The following is a 19,981-nucleotide window of genomic DNA, read 5'->3' as shown; positions in this document are numbered from 1 at the left end:
ATATGAACAGTTGATATGATTTAATTGTCATGTCAAACAGGCCTAGAAACAGTTGATATGAACAGTTGATATGAACAGTTGATACGTCATACAGGCATAGAAACAGTTCATATGAACAGTTGATATGATTTAATTGTCATGTCAAACAGGCCTAGAAACAGTTGATATGAACAGTTAATATAAACAGTTCATATGAACAGTTGATATGATTTAATTGTCATGTCAAACAGGCCTAGAAACAGTTGATATGAACAGTTGATATGAACAGTTGATACGTCATACAGGCATAGAAACAGTTGATATGAACAGTTGATATGATTCAATTGTCATGTCATACAGGCCTAGAAACCGTTGATATGAACAGTTGATATAAACAGTTGATATGATTCAATTGTCATGTCTTAAAGGCCTAGAAACAGTTGATATGAACAGTTGATATGATTCAATTGTCATGTCAAACAGGCCTAGAAACAGTTGATATGAACAGTTGATATGAACAGTTGATATGAACAGTTGATACGTCATACAGGCCTAGAAACAGTTGATATGAACAGTTGATATAAACAGTTGATATGATTCAATTGTCATGTCATACAGGCCTAGAAACCGTTGATATGAACAGTTGATATAAACAGTTGATATGATTCAATTGTCATGTCTTAAAGGCCTAGAAACAGTTGATATGAACAGTTGATATGATTTAATTGTCATGTCATACAGGCCTAGAAACAGTTGATATGAACAGTTGATATGATTCAATTGTCATGTCATACAGGCCTAGAAACCGTTGATATGAACAGTTGATATAAACAGTTGATATGATTCAATTGTCATGTCTTAAAGGCCTAGAAACAGTTGATATGAACAGTTGATATGATTCAATTGTCATGTCAAACAGGCCTAGAAACCGTTGATATGAACAGTTGATATAAACAGTTGATATGATTCAATTGTCATGTCTTAAAGGCCTAGAAACAGTTGATATGAACAGTTGATATGATTCAATTGTCATGTCATACAGGCCTAGAAACCGTTGATATGAACAGTTGATATAAACAGTTGATATGATTCAATTGTCATGTCTTAAAGGCCTAGAAACAGTTGATATGAACAGTTGATATGATTCAATTGTCATGTCATACAGGCCTAGAAACCGTTGATATGAACAGTTGATATAAACAGTTGATATGATTCAATTGTCATGTCTTAAAGGCCTAGAAACAGTTGATATGAACAGTTGATATGATTCAATTGTCATGTCATACAGGCCTAGAAACAGTTGATATGAACAGTTGATATGAACAGTTGATATGATTCAATGCCTATAACTTTAAGTAAGCTAATAACTGTTATTTTATTTTCAGCCTTACGACAGTCCAATGAAAGAGAAACCCCCCAACTCTGCGCGGTCGACAGTTCTGAGAAGTGCCAGACTAGAAATGGGAGGCAGCAGAGAAGAGTTCTCCAAAGACCGTAATGTATCATTGATGCAAAAGTTAAAAGCTCACTACCAGAAGAAGTCTTCGTCAGACACCAACTCAAAGTATTTGTTCAGAATACTATTTCAATTTCAGGCTATTACACAGCTCCACATGACCTTGACCTACTTAGTACCTCACGTATTCTCAAACTGTGATGCTATGAGCCAGTACTACCTGAAAGTATTAGTCTGTTACGTATTTGCCATGGGTCAAGCCAACTGGCTGTGTTCAATATGTTACTCAAACAGATTGCCCGACTTAAATGATCGACCAGATACTATTCCTAGGGAATGGATGACGAATTGTTCCGAGACCAATGGCCAGGATAAGTTAGCTCTAGACTCCAATGGATTAGAATGGAGATTCTGCACAGAGTGTCAGCGGTACAAGCCCCCAAGAAGCCATCACTGTGTAGCCTGCAAGACTTGTATACTGAGACGAGACCACCATTGCTTCCTGATAGGAACATGTGTTGGTCATTACAACCAACGTTACTTTATAGTCTTCTGTTTCCTTGGGGTCATCACTGGCCTGGCAGGCTTCTACATGACCCTGTCTTATCTTAGAAACATGTCTGAAGCGTACACTTGGCTGGACTACATTTTCCCTTGGTCTCTCTTTAAGTTTGTCATTGGAAGAGTTTCCTGGCAGTTTCTGCTGCTGACTTTCCACGCCGAGATGCTGGCCGTGTTTGGAACCATGAGTGTCATCTACAGCATTGGTCAGTTCACATTGGTTTCCATGGGGATGACATTGTATGAAGTAGCCAAGCAGGTGGACGTTAAGATTAGCAGCTCCAGGGGCGAGAATCTTCGAATGGTGTTTGGTGATTACTGGGCACTCAACTTTCTGTTCCCTGGTCAGATCCTTTTTAAACAACGACATGATGGGATACATTTTAATAATATTACTATCAATGGTCATAAAGTCAGTATAGAATAACGAAGATAAAGATGATAGATCATGTGGTCATTTCAAAGCGTACCTTAGAACTAACTCAAGATAGATCATGTGGTCATTTCAAAACATACCTTAGAACTAACTCAAGATAGATCATGTGGTCATTTCAAAACATACCTTAGAACTAACTCAAGATAGATCATGTGGTCATTTCAAAACATACCTTAGAACTAACTCAAGATAGATCATGTGGTCATTTCAAAACATACCTTAGAACTAACTCAAGATAGATCATGTGGTCATTTCAAAACATACCTTAGAACTAACTCAAGATAGATCATGTGGTCATTTCAAAACATACCTTAGAACTTACTCAAGATAGATCATGTGGTCATTTCAAAGCATACCTTAGAACTAACTCAAGATAGATCATGTGGTCATTTCAAATCATACCTTAGAACTAACTCAAGATAGATCATGTGGTCATTTCAAAACATACCTTAGAACTAACTCAAGATAGATCATGTGGTCATTTCAAATCATACCTTAGAACTAACTCAAGATAGATCATGTGGTCATTTCAAAACATATCTTAGAACTAACTCAAGATAGATCATGTGGTCATTTCAAAACATACCTTAGAACTAACTCAAGATAGATCATGTGGTCATTTCAAAACATACCTTAGAACTAACTCAAATATCTCCTCTTCATGACGTGAATGTCTGAAACTTGCAATGACATGACGTATTTGCCATTCCTGACGCCCTTGTCTTGACGTCAGCGCTTCTAATTAGTCTTGACGTCCGTCATTCCTAATAGTCATGACGTCAGTTCTTCCAAATAATCTTGACATCGGTGCTTTTAATTAGTATTGACGTCATTTTCAAATAATTGTGACGTCTGCTACTTCAAAGAGTCCCGACGTATGCGTGAAAAGGCTCTTGGCTATTTTAAGGACTATGTAACTAGAAAGTATTTGGATCAAAAACTTGCCTTCAACTCTAAAACAACATTCCTGCATTCTCGGGACAAAACTGACATACTTGGGACTTCTTCTTCAAGCCAGCATTATTGGGAAACCAAATAAACAACGACATAACAAAACAAACAAAAAAAAAGAGAAGTGGACTATTTCTATCGAGACTTTCTTCTTCAGTGTGACATTCTTCTTCAGTGTGACATTCTTCTTCAGTGTGACATTCTTCTTCAGTGTGACATTCTTCTTCAGTGTGACATCCTCTTTCTAGAGTTTCAATTACTTCCTCACAAAGTTTCTATTCACTCTGTCTTGAGAGTAGCGTGTACACGTTGGTTCTCCCAGTTCAAATCTCGGATCAAGTTGCACAAGTATTCATTGACATGTTGTCATGTGTTGAACCAATGAAATAGTTCTACACCGAACATATTGCAAAACTTCTGAGTAGCATGTTACATTTGTTTCCCTTTCTTTCTTTCAGCGTATTGTCACTGTCACTGATGAATTAAAGTGGGTCACAGCATTTATAAACAGATATTACAAACTAATCTGTGTCACTTGTTTGTCGATGTGGAATATATACATGTAAAAATGGTAAAAAGTCATCTTCCTTATTAAAAACCTCCAGTGTTTGGTACTATTAATAGTGAATAGTTGTAAAAAAATGATGTATTTTTTATGAAAAAACTGCTTGCTTAATTGATTTTAAAAATTAGATTTTTCGCTTTCAGAAAAGAAAAAAGTAGCCGTTGCATCAGAACGTTGAATGATCTAAAATATCATGTTCGATTTTCATTTCCTCTTCTAGTTTCTGAGATCTAAACGGGACAGACGGATAGACAGGCCACACAAACCAAATAGCGTCTTTTCTCCTTTCGGGGGCCGCTAAAAAAGTCCTATGCCGAACTGGGAGTCGACCTCTTAGTAAGGTTTTGACAGGGCGTCGCATGAGGTTAGCGGGACATGTTCTCCGACAAAATGAATTACGCATAATAAGAGTTGCGATGACATGGAAGCCATTACAAGGAAAGCGCAAACATTGACATCCTAGTACAACTTGGCGACACACTTTCATGGAGGTCCTCAGAGCAGGTGGGAGGAGGCTTCAGACATTGCCAGTGACAGTTTTTTGTGGAAGCAGCTAGCCGCCCAATGCGCCGAACAACGCGGGAGGATCTAATTCAGTAAGAATAGCACATACGGTTTTTGAAATAAAACTTTTTAATAGCAGAATAATGCACTATAGGCTAGATACCTCAGAAAATGCATTTCTTTGGCTTTCAATACCGGAAATAGTGCTTGGCGGTGGGAATTCACCTCGTGCTGGGGAGCTCACAGCGCTTCCCCTGACCTCCTTGCTGGCAATAGCGGTTAGTTAACAATTTTTCCACTAACTCCTGGAAGAACCTATTCTAGGGCACAATAAACGTCTTCCGAAAGAATGAAATAGAGATTATTGATGTACACACACACACGCACGCACACACACATATATTTCTTTTTGCGGGCAAACACCCCCGCAACCCCCCCCCCCCCCAAAAAAAAAAATCCTGGCTACGCCCATGTTTCCAATAACATTAATATTATTGTAATTTAGAGTTTAGATCTATAATAACAAGGTTATAAAGACAGTTTGTGTGGAAACACAAACTCAGAATCGGCCCCCGAAGTGGTCCACACAGGCAGGCTTCAATATTTTCAGAAAGAACATCTAAATGAAATTATATCAAAGACAAATGAGAGATAATCTTATATAATACAGACTTACTTCAAAAAAGAAGATGATTACGTCCTACGCGTCATGCATTTAGTCATGCATATTAGCCAATGACTTAAATTCTGCCAAGTCACTTGTTTTCCTGGCTAGCTCAGATAAGAATGGAAAAAGAAGGTTGACAGATCTTGTGCCCCAACGGTCCAGCAGATCAAAGGATAGGTGAAAGTGAATGTAAAGTTAGATGTGAACCTGGCCTAACTAGTTCCCCCTTCAGACCTTGTGGTCTATAGGGCAGATGATGTAAAGTTCATCTGTTTTTGTGGCCTACGGTTAACGAGGGTGTCATGTAGCCAGCACAACGACCAACCGCCTTTACTTTTCCCCAACTGATGTCAGCTACCCATTAGAGCTCATAGACCAACCGCCTTTACTTTTCCCCAACTGATGTCAGCTACCCATTAGAGCTCATAGACGTCAGCTACTCAGAGACGCCCAAAGTTGAAAATCCCAGTCTTCACCAGGATTCGAACCCTGGACCTCAGGTTCGGAAGCCAAGCGCTTTACCGCTCACGAACCGCGCCTCCCTTGGCCTAACAGATGTCTTATATTATAATGATGTAATTGTTTTGAAAAGGCTCAATCTCTTATTTGAATCCTATTTGAATTAGTATAACAGAAATTACATAACAATACAAATATAAAAACAAAAATTTTTGACAAAAATTTACAACTGTTTGCATAAATTAAAAAAATAGAAAACAGTTGTCTCCCCTAACAAATAGCTTGAAGTGTTTGAGTGTTTAAAAGTTAATAGTTGTAAAAGTGGTGTATTTTTATGGAAAAAAAACTGCTTGCATAAATGATTTAAAAAATTAGATTTTTCGCTTTCGGGGGCCGCTAATAAAAAGTAACAAGAAAAAACATTATACAACTTATAATGAACTGAAATATTTTTGAACAGAATTATTTTTTTTAGCTGTAATCTTTTTTTTTCACTCCAATGTTTACTTGCCCAATTAAAATGTATTCCATTTTTTACTTGGAAAATTATAACTTTCAAATTAGAGTTTTCACAGTGTGGCCAACGAGCTAGTAATTCTTTTCATAGGGCTATATATCAACGGATAAATATCTAGAGCTATCTTCTGAAATGGCATTTCAGTTAGGTTTGCTGTTTGTATTGGAGCTTGCATATATGTTCCTTTTGCTCCCTGTATTTGGCAAATATGGCAAGATTTTATATAGGCCTTGACATGTTGAGTAATTTTAGGCCCAAAAAATTCATTCAAGATTCTATTCTATGTTCTCCTTACTCCCACATGTCCTGCAAACGGGGTGTCATGTGCAAGCTTTAAAATTGTTGCTCTATATTTCATTGGAATTAGCAATTGTTGTGTCTTGCCTGCTTTCAGATGTATTTCTCTCACATAAACACCATCTTCGTCTATCTTGATTAGACCTCGTCTTGGTGGAGCTTCACTTTCTATGAGTTTTATTAGATCTGGATCATTTTTCTGTTCACTGACAAATTTTTCCGTTTTAATCTGTAGTGGGTCTTGACTTTGTGCGGAGATTTCCTTCGGGTTGTTCACTTGATTATTACTTGTCATATCGTTGTTTTCTGTTTCTGTATTTTCATTTTCATTGTTATAAGGAACTTATATCTTATCGTTTGTATTTAGCACTTCTTCTGCTTTCTTCTGAGCTCTTGTAGTAATCATGGAACATTTCTGTGTGTATTTTTCTTTCCACTTGTTCAATTCTTCTACTGTGCATGGTTTAGAGCCTTTGATAGAGCCAATGATAAGACCAATGTTGTCTGGCTTATTATCTAGTACTAAAGCCTCATGCCAACCACTGATGAACGGTGTGTATATGTTGATACGTGCTACCAGATGTGTAGTTACTTGACCAGTGTAACCAACACAGTCTTGTCTTCGTCCTGTGTACTCTTGTGGGTTGACGTACTCTTTTACGACTAAAATTGCGGTTACACCCGTATCGTACAGTACATTGGTCCTCTGTTCTCCCACAAAGCCTGGGTATACCTGCAGTTTATTAGCATGTTTGGCAGCAAACGCTCGATCTCTCGATCTTTATTGAGTCCGTTGTAGAAGCAAGTCTCTGTAGTGTGGTTTGTTCTACCACAAATTTGACATTAAAAACGAACTTTTTGCTGATTACGTCTGTATTCTCGTTCCCTGTAGGTATATGTTGGGCTCCTTTCCTCATCTTTGTCTCTTCTATATGTATATGTTGGGCTCTTAGCTGTGTCTTTCTTATATGTGTATGTTGGGCTTTTATCTGCGTTCTCTCATCGATATCTATATGTTGGACTCATTTTTTCATCTTTCTCTCATCGATATCTATATGTTGGACTCATTTCTTCATCTTTCTCTCATCGATATCTATATGTTGGACTCATTTCTTCATCTTTCTCTCATCGATATCTATATGTTGGACTCATTTCTTCATCTTTCTCTCATCGATATCTATATGTTGGACTCATTTCTTCATCTTTCTCTCATCGATATCTATATGTTGGACTCATTTCTTCATCTTTCTCTCTTCTTTCTGTATATGTTGGGCTCTTGTCAGCGTTCTCTCTTCTATATAGAGTCCGCATTCTTGCAGCGTTGTTCACCATAAAAGCTGATGTCGCAGTTGGGTTCTCTCTAGCTAACACTTCCCTTGGGTGTGCGGCCTTATACTGCCTTAGTTGTGCTATCAGGCTGCTGATGGTCTTTGGCTCTCGCTCCGTGACGTATGTTTTCACATTATTATTGTAAGCTTCCATCACAGTGTCCATTATGATGTGTTCTCTGAGGGTTTCATATTTGTTCTACCACAAATTTGACATCGGAAACGAACTTTTTGCCGATTACGTCGGTATCCACTATTGACAGGTCTACCCATCGATCGAAGTAAATTGACATATTGGTGACGAATATTTGTGTATCGTCGGCCGAGGGGTGTGTGTGATCGTCCCCTACCGCTCCCCCCCCCCGGATCCGCCAGTGCCCCATGCTAAAACAGCAGATACTACTGTGGTACCGAACATCGGAATGTTTTGTCTTCAAATCTTTAAGTAGGTCTTACTTCTCGGAACTGCCTGTGGTCCGAATTTCCCGTTTAGAGTTTATGGTTGGGATTATCGACATATATATTATATCTATACTGGAGATCGGAAACAAATTCTTATCCGCGATTGATCGATTCACAGACCTATATATATATAGATAGATTTTTATGTACGTAACTCTTTTTCAAGCTGTAAGGGAAGTCGCTTCAATCAATATTTTCTGTCTTAGAAAAGAAATGATCTTTAGTTTTCAAAGTTTAGAAATAATGCAAAATCATTTCTCGGATTTTTCTTTAGAATGGGCTATTAAACACAGAACTATATATTCACGCAAATATATGAAACAAAGCCATTTCCTGTTAGTTTCCATTGAGATAATGTTTCAAAAATCCTAGATGGAATTAATTTATGTCTGTTGATTTTAATCATCTTATGTACATTTAAATAGATTGATTACATAGATCTTTCTAGATTTTATATCTAAAAATTGCAAAATAAAAATTATGAGACGAGAGTAGGCCTACTTCTATTTTTGATGTTCAATTACTAGATCTAGATCTAAAAATTAAATTATATGTTACATAGCTTAGGGTTGAGAAAAGACTACATTACTTCTTAGAACTACTTGACAAAACAACGAACAAGGCTGTAGCACAGTGTGCAGTTATCTGCCTAAGGGTCACCAGCTATAGAATATATATATATAAAGAGATATTTACAATTATTTTATACAGCCTTAGGGCTGTAAAAAATATAAAACTTAACAGAGGTGCTATATCTAGAATTCAAAAATGTGTGCTGATGGGTCTATCAACCGGAGGATGCTCACAGATACAATACTTCAGGTCTATCAACCGGAGGATGCTCACAGATACAATACTTCAGGTCTATCAACCGGAGGATGCTCACAGGTACAATACTTCAGGTCTATCAATCGGAGGATGCTCACAGGTACAATACTTCAGGTCTATCAACCGGAGGATGCTCACAGGTACAATACTTCAGGTCTATCAACCGGAGGATGCTCACAAATACAATACTTCAGGTCGGAGGATGCTCACAGGTACAATACTTCAGGTCTATCAACCGGAGGATGCTCACAAATACAATACTTCAGGTCGGAGGATGCTCACAGGTACAATACTTCAGGTCTATCAACCGGAGGATGCTCACAGATACAATACTTCAGGTCTATCAGCCGGAGGATGCTCACAAATACAATACTTCAGGTCTATCAACCGGAGGATGCTCACAAATACAATACTTCAGGTCTATCAACCGGAGGATGCTCACAAATACAATACTTCAGGTCTATCAACCGGAGGATGCTCACAGGTACAATACTTCAGGTCTATCAACCGGAGGATGCTCACAAATACAATACTTCAGGTCTATCAACCGGAGGATGCTCACAGGTACAATACTTCAGGTCTATCAACCGGAGGATGCTCACAAATACAATACTTCAGGTCTATCAACCTTAGGATGCTCACAGGTACAATACTTCAGGTCTATCAACCGGAGGATGCTCACAGATACAATACTTCAGGTCTATCAACCGGAGGATGCTCACAAATACAATACTTTAGGTCTATCAACCGGAGGATGCTCACAGGTACAATACTTCAGGTCTATCAACCGGAGGATGCTCACAAATACAATACTTCAGGTCTATCAACCGGAGGATGCTCACAGGTACAATACTTCAGGTCTATCAACCGGAGGATGCTCACAAATACAATACTTCAGGTCTATCAACCGGAGGATGCTCACAAATACAATACTTCAGGTCTATCAATCGGAGGATGCTCACAAATACAATACTTTAGGTCTATCAACCGGAGGATGCTCACAAATACAATACTTTAGGTCTATCAACCGGAGGATGCTCACAGGTACAATACTTCAGGTCTATCAACCGGAGGATGCTCACAGGTACAATACTTCAGGTCTATCAACCGGAGGATGCTCACAAATACAATACTTCAGGTCTATCAACCGGAGGATGCTCACAAATACAATACTTTAGGTCTATCAACCGGAGGATGCTCACAAATACAATACTTTAGGTCTATCAACCGGAGGATGCTCACAAATACAATACTTTAGGTCTATCAACCGGAGGATGCTCACAGGTACAATACTTCACGGGCTTAGAGCATTGGCCCGTTTAGTGGAAGTTCAAAACATGCAAAGTAGAAAAAGTAATTTAAAAAAAAACAGAGCTTATTAAGGGGAAGAACCACAAAATCACTGGCATATATGTCATGAATATGTCTTTTTTTAATAAAACAAAATTAATTAATGACCACTAATTGATCAACTACTAGGTTCATGTTTTGCTTGGTTTCTATATTCTCATCGAGTATGAAATAAATGTTTTGCTTGGTTCCTATATTCTCAACGAGTATGAAATAAATGTTTTGCTTGGTTCCTATATTCTCATCGAGTATGAAATAAATGTTTTGCTTGGTTTCTATATTCTCATCGAGTATGAAATAAATGTTTTGCTTGGTTCCTATATTCTCATCGAGTATGAAATAAATGTTTTGCTTGGTTCCTATATTCACATCGAGTATGAAATAAATGTTTTGCTTGGTTCCTATATTCTCAACGAGTATAAAATATTTAGAAAATTTGCTCTGAGAATGGCAACTGGGAGAAGACACCTGTACAAAACGTTAAAAGAGGAATAACTCCACATATACAGTCTACATCTCTCAATAAGTAGCATTTAATTCCCTTTTTCGATACCAAACTAACTTACTAATTATCAATAATTAATTTGATGATTGGTTAATTTTTTTGATTTGTTCATGTTTTGTAAAGTACAACAAATGATTGTGTCAAGGTTAAATCTGATCCGACATTTTTTTTAGGGGGGGGGGGGGATAACGTGTTCAAAAATTCAATTCTCTTTTTAAAATACACACACACACACAGCTTATCTAAGACTATATCTATCAATAAGGTAGACGTTATTTCAATTATTTAATATCAAACAAAACAATCAATTGCCAATAAATAATTGACTAATTGGTGATTGATTCATGTTTTGTTAGCTATCAATAATTGTTCAAGTTTCAACTTAATCCTTAATGCGTGTGAGAGAAAGAGCGTTAACACGTATCTAAGGGGGAACAACTACAAAGTGAGCCATATTTGTGAATACTGAAGAATTAATTCCCCTAGTTGGTATCAAACCAAATAATTCATTACTAGTAATTATTGTTTTTATTGATTCATTTCTTGTCTAAACCATTTAATAATTTTGCAAACTTTCAACTTTATCAGAGAATGAGTGCGGTAGAACTAACGTGTACAAAATATTTACTAGACAGACAGACAGACAGACAGAGCTCTAAACTTGGTACAAAAAGGAGGAAATGTTACAGCCCTAGGACAAATGCACCTAAAGTGTAGGAACCAATCAAAGCAGTGTAATGATACAACTATCTAGTCGTCGTCACAGCTACAAAGGAAAGTCAAGGTCATTGGCCAACATTAACTGAGAGAGAACTCAATCTCGACAAAAATACCAAGAGTTTAGACCTAAACCACTACAGGTGCTAATTAAAGAAGACCCGAAACAGGGGGATGAAACAACACATTAGCAGTATTTTATCATGTCTCAGATGTGTGTGCACTTTTTAAGGCTCTGAACTCGTGGTAGCTTATGCATCCAATCAGTATTGTCACTAGGGTCAGTGTCACCCAACCACACACACACACACACATAAATCCCAATAAAAGCTATTTTTCTTGAACTAAACTACAGTCAGCTAATGACCTACATTCGTTGATTGAGTGTAAACATGTGTTTATATTTTGTTTTGAAATGTCGTTATCAACAGTTACATATGCCCAACCTGCGATCGCAGCTGTGTATCAAGGATTGGCCTCTTTAGTCACACAAGAAGTTGCAAAGGGAAAAGATCGTCTCTCGAGACGTCAAATGTCACAGATCAACAGTTATTACAAAGATTCAAATGTAAATGTATTCAAATTAAAAACAGTATCAACGGAACTTCTTTTCCTTCTTACATTTGAAATTCTTTAAGACGTTCTGGAAACAGTTGTGCCAGTCTAATACTTTTAATAGTAACGCTCATCTAAAACAATAAACGTTTGCAGAATCTCAGCCATTGGTCTGTGTGAGTGCTGAAAGCGAGGTTCTGGGCGGAGCCCTGGCGTTAAGAGTTTTCAGCATTGCAGAAACTCATTTCTCCCTAGGTCTTCAATGCATTATGTCGTCTTGTAAGAAGATTGCAGTACAAATAAAATGAAGAAAGGCGGGTCGATATTCAAGTCTAAAAGACCATGGTGACAAATGAGCAGTGTTTCTAAAAAAAAATGCCCCATTATCCACCTGGGAACCCTGGAAGTGACCTCCTTGAGTTTCTTTTCGAAACTCTACGCATAGAAATACAAGTAAATAGATATGTGAACAAAATCTTCTTTCGTCACTTCAATTTGAGACATTTTAGTCACATTATAGACAGTGAAAGTCTATTTACACTTGCAGAGTTATGTCCCCTGTAGCCCAAATTAATTTTTACAATTTTTGTTTCAAATTTATTTTTTAATTTATTAATTGAAAATCTTTTTATTAACTTACGTTTTAAAAGAAAAGTTTCATTATATTTCCCGCACATTTTCCCTATCTCTTTTTCTTGTTTTTCTACACCATTCCAAGTAGCGCTTTTAAAATGCAATAAGGATCAAGTTATGAACTGCCTAATGACAGCAGGGAAACCTTTTACCAGATACCCCAGACAAGAGTAGATCAAGTTATTCATTGATGAGCTGCACCATCACAGACATGCTATACAAACACCTATTCTAAAATAAACCAAAGAAATTCCCAAATCAAATGCTTGTAGAAATTTGTTATTTAAAACATACTTGAGTGTCTGAATGTTACTTTTGAAATATTCAAATGCATTATATTTTTGTTATTTTTAGTTTAATACTGAAGAAATACGTCAAGAATCAGTTTCCTGATCTTGTATTCTCATTCACACAGCCTCTATCTCACACAGCCTCTATCTCACACAGCCTCCATCTCACACAGCCTCCATCTCACACAGTCTTCATCTCACACAGCCTCCATCTCTGACAGCCTCCATCTCACACAGCCTCCATCTCACACAGTCTTCATCTCACACAGTCTTCATCTCACACAGCCTCCATCTCACACAGCCTCCATCTCACACAGCCTCCATCTCACACAGCCTCCATCTCACACAGCCTCCATCTCACACAGCCTCCATCTCACACAGCCTTCATCTCACACAGCCTCTATCTCACACAGCCTCCATCTCACACAGCCTCTATCTCACACAGCCTCCATCTCACACAGCCTCTATCTCACACAGCCTCCATCTCACACAGCCTCCATCTCACACAGTCTTCATCTCACACAGCCTCCATCTCACACAGCCTCCATCTCACACAGCCTCCATCTCACACAGCCTCCATCTCACACAGCCTCCATCTCACACAGCCTTCATCTCACACAGCCTCTATCTCACACAGTCTTCATCTCACACAGTCTCCATCTCACACAGTCTTCATCTCACACAGCCTCCATCTCACACAGCCTCCATCTCACACAGCCTCCATCTCACACAGTCTTCATCTCACACAGCCTCCATCTCACACAGCCTCCATCTCACACAGCCTCCATCTCACACAGCCTCCATCTCACACAGCCTCCATCTCACACAGCCTCCATCTCACACAGCCTCCATCTCACACAGCCTCCATCTCACACAGCCTCCATCTCACACAGCCTCCATCTCACACAGCCTCCATCTCACACAGCCTCCATCTCACACAGCCTTCATCTCACACAGCCTCCATCTCACACAGTCTTCATCTCACACAGTCTTCATCTCACACAGCCTCCATCTCACACAGCCTCCATCTCACACAGCCTCCATCTCACACAGCCTTCATCTCACACAGTCTTCATCTCACACAGTCTTCATCTCACACAACCTCCATCTCACACAGTCTTCATCTCACACAGTCTTCATCTCACACAGTCTCCATCTCACACAGTCTTCATCTCACACAGCCTCCATCTCACACAGCCTCCATCTCACACAGCCTCCATCTCACACAGCCTCCATCTCACACAGTCTTCATCTCACACAGCCTCCATCTCACACAGCCTCCATCTCACACAGCCTCCATCTCACACAGCCTCCATCTCACACAGCCTTCATCTCACACAGCCTCCATCTCACACACTCGTGTAATGTAACTCTCACATTTACTCCGCCATCTCTGGAAAGGCCATAATGTATTCATCAGTGCTGACGTCAATGGTAGTCAATCGGTCCAAACTTAAAGGTATCAAACTTATTAAGCCAAAAAACAATGCGTGCTCCATTTTTAAAACTTTCCTTTCCCAGTCTTTGTACTTGGCCTGACTGAGATCAGAGTCCTGCTTCAGCAGTGACGTCATTTCGGCCCAGGAGTCTCGGATCTGTTTCTTGAACTCCACTTGTTTCTCATGTTCACAGACAGCTCTCACTTGGCACAAAGGATTGATTGTCTGCTTCTCAATCTCTGCAAATGTCCTGAAGACAAAGAAATAGTTGGAATATTAAAGCAGTCACATCAAGAATGTCAAGACATGAATGTCTGAATGCGTCTATCATTCTTTAACAAGTGGATAGCTGTGACTTTCTTTATGCTAGATCAATTGTGACACACGACAAATGAAATGTGACCAAGGTAAATATCTTCTTCTATCATCGTCATGATAATTTCTGTTTCAATTTATTCATGGCTCAACATTTATTTCTTCTTTAAGTTCTTTATTCCTTTTTTTTTCTAGTCTTCCTACCAACATTTGAAAGGGAAAAATGCGGATCAAAACAAGCAGCTAGAACGATATGTATGAAAAAAAAACAGTAGAACATGTCGCCTGAGACTCTCTACCAGATCTTCAAGTAATGGAATGCCTGGGTCAGCCCCCTTATTATCTTAAACCAGAACAAGCCAAATGTTAAATAAATGTTCTGCTTCTAATGACATCATTTAGCTTTGACTAACTAACGGAAGTTTGATATTAAAAAAAAAGGAACATCCCTATCCAAGACTGTTACCACCACCCACCATACTAAAAAGACTGTTACCACCACCCACCATCCCTAACAAAGACTGTTACCACCACCTACCACCCCTACCAAAGACTGTTACCACCACCCACCATCCCTAACAAAGACTATTACCACCACCAACCATCCCTACCAAAGACTGTTACCACCACCCACCATCCCTAACAAAGACTATTACCACCACCAACCATCCCTACCAAAGACTGTTACCACCACCCACCATCCCTACCAAAGACTGTTACCACCACCCACCATCCCTACCAAAGACTGTTACCACCACCCACCATCCCTACCAAAGACTGTTACCACCACTCACCATCCCTATCCAAGACTGTTACCACCACCCACCATCCCTACCAAAGACTATTACCACCACCCACCATCCCTACCAAAGACTGTTACCACCACTCACCATCCCTATCCAAGACTGTTACCACCACCCACCATCCCTACCAAAGACTATTACCACCACCCACCATCCCTACCAAAGACTGTTACCACCACTCACCATCCCTATCCAAGACTGTTACCACCACCCACCATCCCTACCAAAGACTATTACCACCACCCACCATCCCTACCAAAGACTGGTACCAACAACCACCATCCCTACCAAAGACTGTTACCACCACCTACCATCCCTACCAAAGACTGTTACCACCACCCACCATCCCTACCAAAGACTATTACCACCACCCACCATCCCTACCAAAGACTGGTACCAACAACCACCATCCCTACCAAAGACTGTTACCACCACCTACCATCCCTACCAAAGACTGTTACCACCACCCACCATCCCTACCAAAGACTATTACCACCACTCACCATCCCTATCCAAGACTGTTACCACCACCCACCATCCCTACCAAAGACTATTACCACCACCCACCATCCCTACCAAATACTGGTACCAACAACCACCATCCCTACCAAACACTGTTACCACCACCTACCACCCCTACCAAATACTGTTCCCACCACCTACCATCCCTACCAAAGACTGTTACCACCACCCACCATCCCTACCAAAGACTGTTACCACCACCCACCATCCCTACCAAAGAATGTTACCACCACCTACCATCCCTACCAAAGACTGTTACCACCACCTACCACCCCAACCAAAGACTGTTACCACCACCTACCATCCCTACCAAAGACTGTTACTCCTCCAAATCCCTACCAAAGAATGTTACCACCACCCACCATCCCTACCAAAGACTGTTACCACCACCTACCATCCCTACCAAAGACTGTTACCACCACCCACTATCCAAAAAAAAGACTGTTACCACCACCCACCATCCCTACCAAAGACTGTTACTACCACCTACCATCCCTACCAAAGACTGTTCCCACCACCTACCATCCCTACCAATAACTGTTAAAACCACCCACCATCCATAAAAATGACTGTTACCACCACCTACCACCCCTACCAAAGACTGTTACCACCACCTAATATCTCTACCAAAGACTGTTACCACCACCCACTATCCATAAAAAAGACTGTTACCACCACCCACCACCCCTACCAAAGACTGTTACCAACACCTACCATCCCTATCAAAGACTGTTACCACCACCCACCATCCCTACCAAAGACTGTTACTCCGCCCAATCCCTACCAAAGACTGTTACCATCACCTACCATCCCTACCAAAGACTGTTACCACCACCTACCATCCCTACCAAAGACTGTTACTCCGCCCAATCCCTACCAAAGACTGTTACCACCACCTACAATCCCTACCAAAGACTGTTACCACCACCCACCATCCCTACCAAAGACTGTTACCACCACCCACCATCCCTACCAAAGACTGTTACCACCACCCACCATCCCTACCAAAGACTGTTACCACCACCTACCACCCCTACCAAAGACTGTTACCACCACCTACCACCCCTACCAAAGACTGTTACCACCACCTACCATCCCTACCAAAGACTGTTACTCCTCCAAATCCCTACCAAAGAATGTTACCACCACCCACCATCCCTACCAAAGACTGTTACCACCACCTACCACCCCTACCAAAGACTGTTACCACCACCTACCATCCCTACCAAAGACTGTTACCACCACCCACTATCCAAAAAAAAGACTGTTACCACCACCTACCACCCCTACCAAAGACTGTTACCACCACCTACCATCCCTACCAAAGACTGTTACCACCACCCACTATCCATAAAAAAGACTGTTACCACCACCCACCACCCCTACCAAAGACTGTTACCAACACCTACCATCCCTACCAAAGACTGTTACCACCACCCACCATCCCTACCAAAGACTGTTACTCCGCCCAATCCCTACCAAAGACTGTTACCATCACCTACCATCCCTACCAAAGACTGTTACCACCACCTACCATCCCTACCAAAGACTGTTACTCCGCCCAATCCCTACCAAAGACTGTTACCACCACCTACCATCCCTACCAAAGACTGTTACTCCGCCCAATCCCTACCAAAGACTGTTACCACCACCTACAATCCCTACCAAAGACTGTTACCACCACCCACCATCCCTACCAAAGACTGTTACCACCACCCACCATCCCTACCAAAGACTGTTACCACCACCCACTATCCCTACCAAAGACTGTTACCATTACCCACCATCCCTACCAAAGACTGTTACCACCACCCATAATCCCTACCAAAGACTGTTACCACCACTCAGTATACTACCAAAGACTTACACCACCACCCACCATCCCTAACAAAGACTGTTACCACCACCTACCATCCCTACCAAAGACTGTTACCTTCACCCACCATCCCTACCAAAGACTGTTACCACCACTCACTATACTACCAAAGACTTTTACCACCACCCACCATCCCTTACAAAGACTGTTACCACCACCTACCATCCCTACCAAAGACTGTTACCACCACCCACCATCCCTACCAAAGACTGTTACCACCACCCACCATCCCTACCAAAGACTGTTACCACCACCCACCATCCCTACCAAAGACTGTTACCACCACCCACCATCCCTACCAAAGACTGTTACCACCACCCACCATCCCTTACAAAGACTGTTACCACCACCCACCATCCCTACCAAAGACTGTTACTCCGCCCAGTCCAGGATGTTGAACGAAAAGCCTCGGAGAAGTTGGCGTTACTAAGAAAGCTAGCCAGCACAAAGTGGGGTGCCAAAGCTGACATGCTACACATATTGTACTTAGGGGCAGTCAGATCAGAAATAGAGTACAGCTATACAGTTCAAGTATACGCTAGTAAAACTGCCCTCGAATCACTCGACCGAGTACAAGAACAGGTTCATTTGTGGCACATTTCGGACAAGCCCAACAAACGCTTCTGAAATCTTAACAAACATGGCACCCTTACATCTTAGGAGGGAGAGGGCAGTACTTACCGCCTACGAGCGCTACAAAAGGGGCGACTCTAGGCTACCCACGTCAATTTTAGTGCAACAGTGGAGAGAGAGGAACCGCATCAAAATGCGATCGTTCCTCCATATTGCGGCCAATTTGTCTAAATCAGCTGGGCTCTCCACTGATAGAATCCCTATTAGGAGAATTAGTACGTGCCCTCCGTGGAGGAGATTGCCGGCCCCACAAATAAACCTGTCCCTGATAGGGCAAGAGGGAGCCACCAAGAGGCGATTAACACCTGCCATTCTCCAAAACTTGGCATCCATAACCATAAAATCCTACCCATCAGATGCCATTTTCTGCTATACCGATGGGTTGGTACTAAGGGACCCCGACAGATCGGGGTATGGGGCCCTTATCGTCTACCCCGACCGGACTGAACCAGACAGGCTCTCTGGTCCATGGATTCCGAACTCACAGGGATAGCTCGGGCGTTCGAGTCCATTAGGGCCCGAATGCTCCAACGCGAGACTAGCGCCACTGCGGTGGTGTTGGTCACTGACTCTCGCTCCAGTCTCCAAGCTATGGGTGGCGGCAGGGGAGGGTCGCCCGTAATAGAAGAGGCAATCGGCGCCGCAGATAACATCCGCCGAGCTATTGGAGCTGTCGTTTTCATGCAGTGGGCACCTTCACATTGCGGCGTGAGGGGCAATGAAACAGCAGACGCCCTCGCAAGGGAGGGTGCTTTGGCAGCCACACACCTCGAAGCACCAAGCACGTTTTTACAAGCAACGGCACAAATCCGAGCAATCATTCATGAGAAGTGGTTAAAGTCCTGGGAGGAATCCGACAGAGCACGTGGTGTCTGGCAGCGCATGCGTCACCAAGAACGCGACGATCCATGGTGGCGACTGAGGAGGTCAGAGCAGTCAATAGTTGCGCAGTGCAGGATGGAACATTGTCCTATTGGGGCATATTTTGCCCGGTTCCGCACTAACTTTGACTCCCAATGTTGTCACTGTGGAGAGAGCGTCGAAACAGTGTCGAATGTCTTGTACGAGTGTCCCCAGCTCTGCGAGCTAAGGGGGGACTTGCCTGTGCAGTCACTCGACTTGTATGGTAGCTATGAGGCACTACGCCATACGGCTAAGTTTCTTGCCAGAGCACTACGGGAGGAATAGTCCTTCCTGCTCTGATTTTTCAATAGGAGTTCATCTCAGGTTACTCCGCCCCATCCCTAACAAAGACTTTTACCACCACCCACTATCCCTAACAAAGACTGTTAATATCCCCATGCCTCTGGTTCAATGCATATAAACTTTAAGT

At 41.3% G+C, this 19,981-nt stretch overlaps 2 protein-coding genes across 6 annotated transcripts in view; one reads left to right on the top strand and one right to left on the bottom strand.

The window, feature by feature from the left end:
• Nucleotides 1-4,893, top strand: part of LOC106063373 (putative ZDHHC-type palmitoyltransferase 4) — a 40,637-nt gene extending 35,744 nt beyond the window's left edge. Inside the window, exon 2 of the mRNA XM_056015993.1 lies at nucleotides 1,365-4,893. Coding sequence (XP_055871968.1) covers nucleotides 1,365-2,423 — 1,059 coding nt within the window. The 3' untranslated portion in view covers nucleotides 2,424-4,893. The remainder of the gene's footprint in view (nucleotides 1-1,364) is intronic.
• An 8,135-nt stretch (nucleotides 4,894-13,028) lies between these two features.
• The window catches only part of LOC129923626 (uncharacterized), a 62,424-nt gene continuing 55,471 nt past the window's right edge, over nucleotides 13,029-19,981 (bottom strand). For all 5 annotated transcript variants that reach the window (XM_056015524.1, XM_056015526.1, XM_056015527.1 and 2 more), the window contains exon 6: nucleotides 13,029-14,749. In XM_056015524.1, coding sequence (XP_055871499.1) covers nucleotides 14,440-14,749 — 310 coding nt within the window. In that variant the 3' untranslated portion in view covers nucleotides 13,029-14,439. The remainder of the gene's footprint in view (nucleotides 14,750-19,981) is intronic.

This window comes from Biomphalaria glabrata, chromosome 17 (assembly GCF_947242115.1).
Source record: "Biomphalaria glabrata chromosome 17, xgBioGlab47.1, whole genome shotgun sequence".
Classification (NCBI taxonomy): domain Eukaryota; kingdom Metazoa; phylum Mollusca; class Gastropoda; family Planorbidae; genus Biomphalaria; species Biomphalaria glabrata.
Note: the sequence above shows the minus strand (reverse complement) of the source record. Positions and strands in the feature narration are given on the sequence as shown.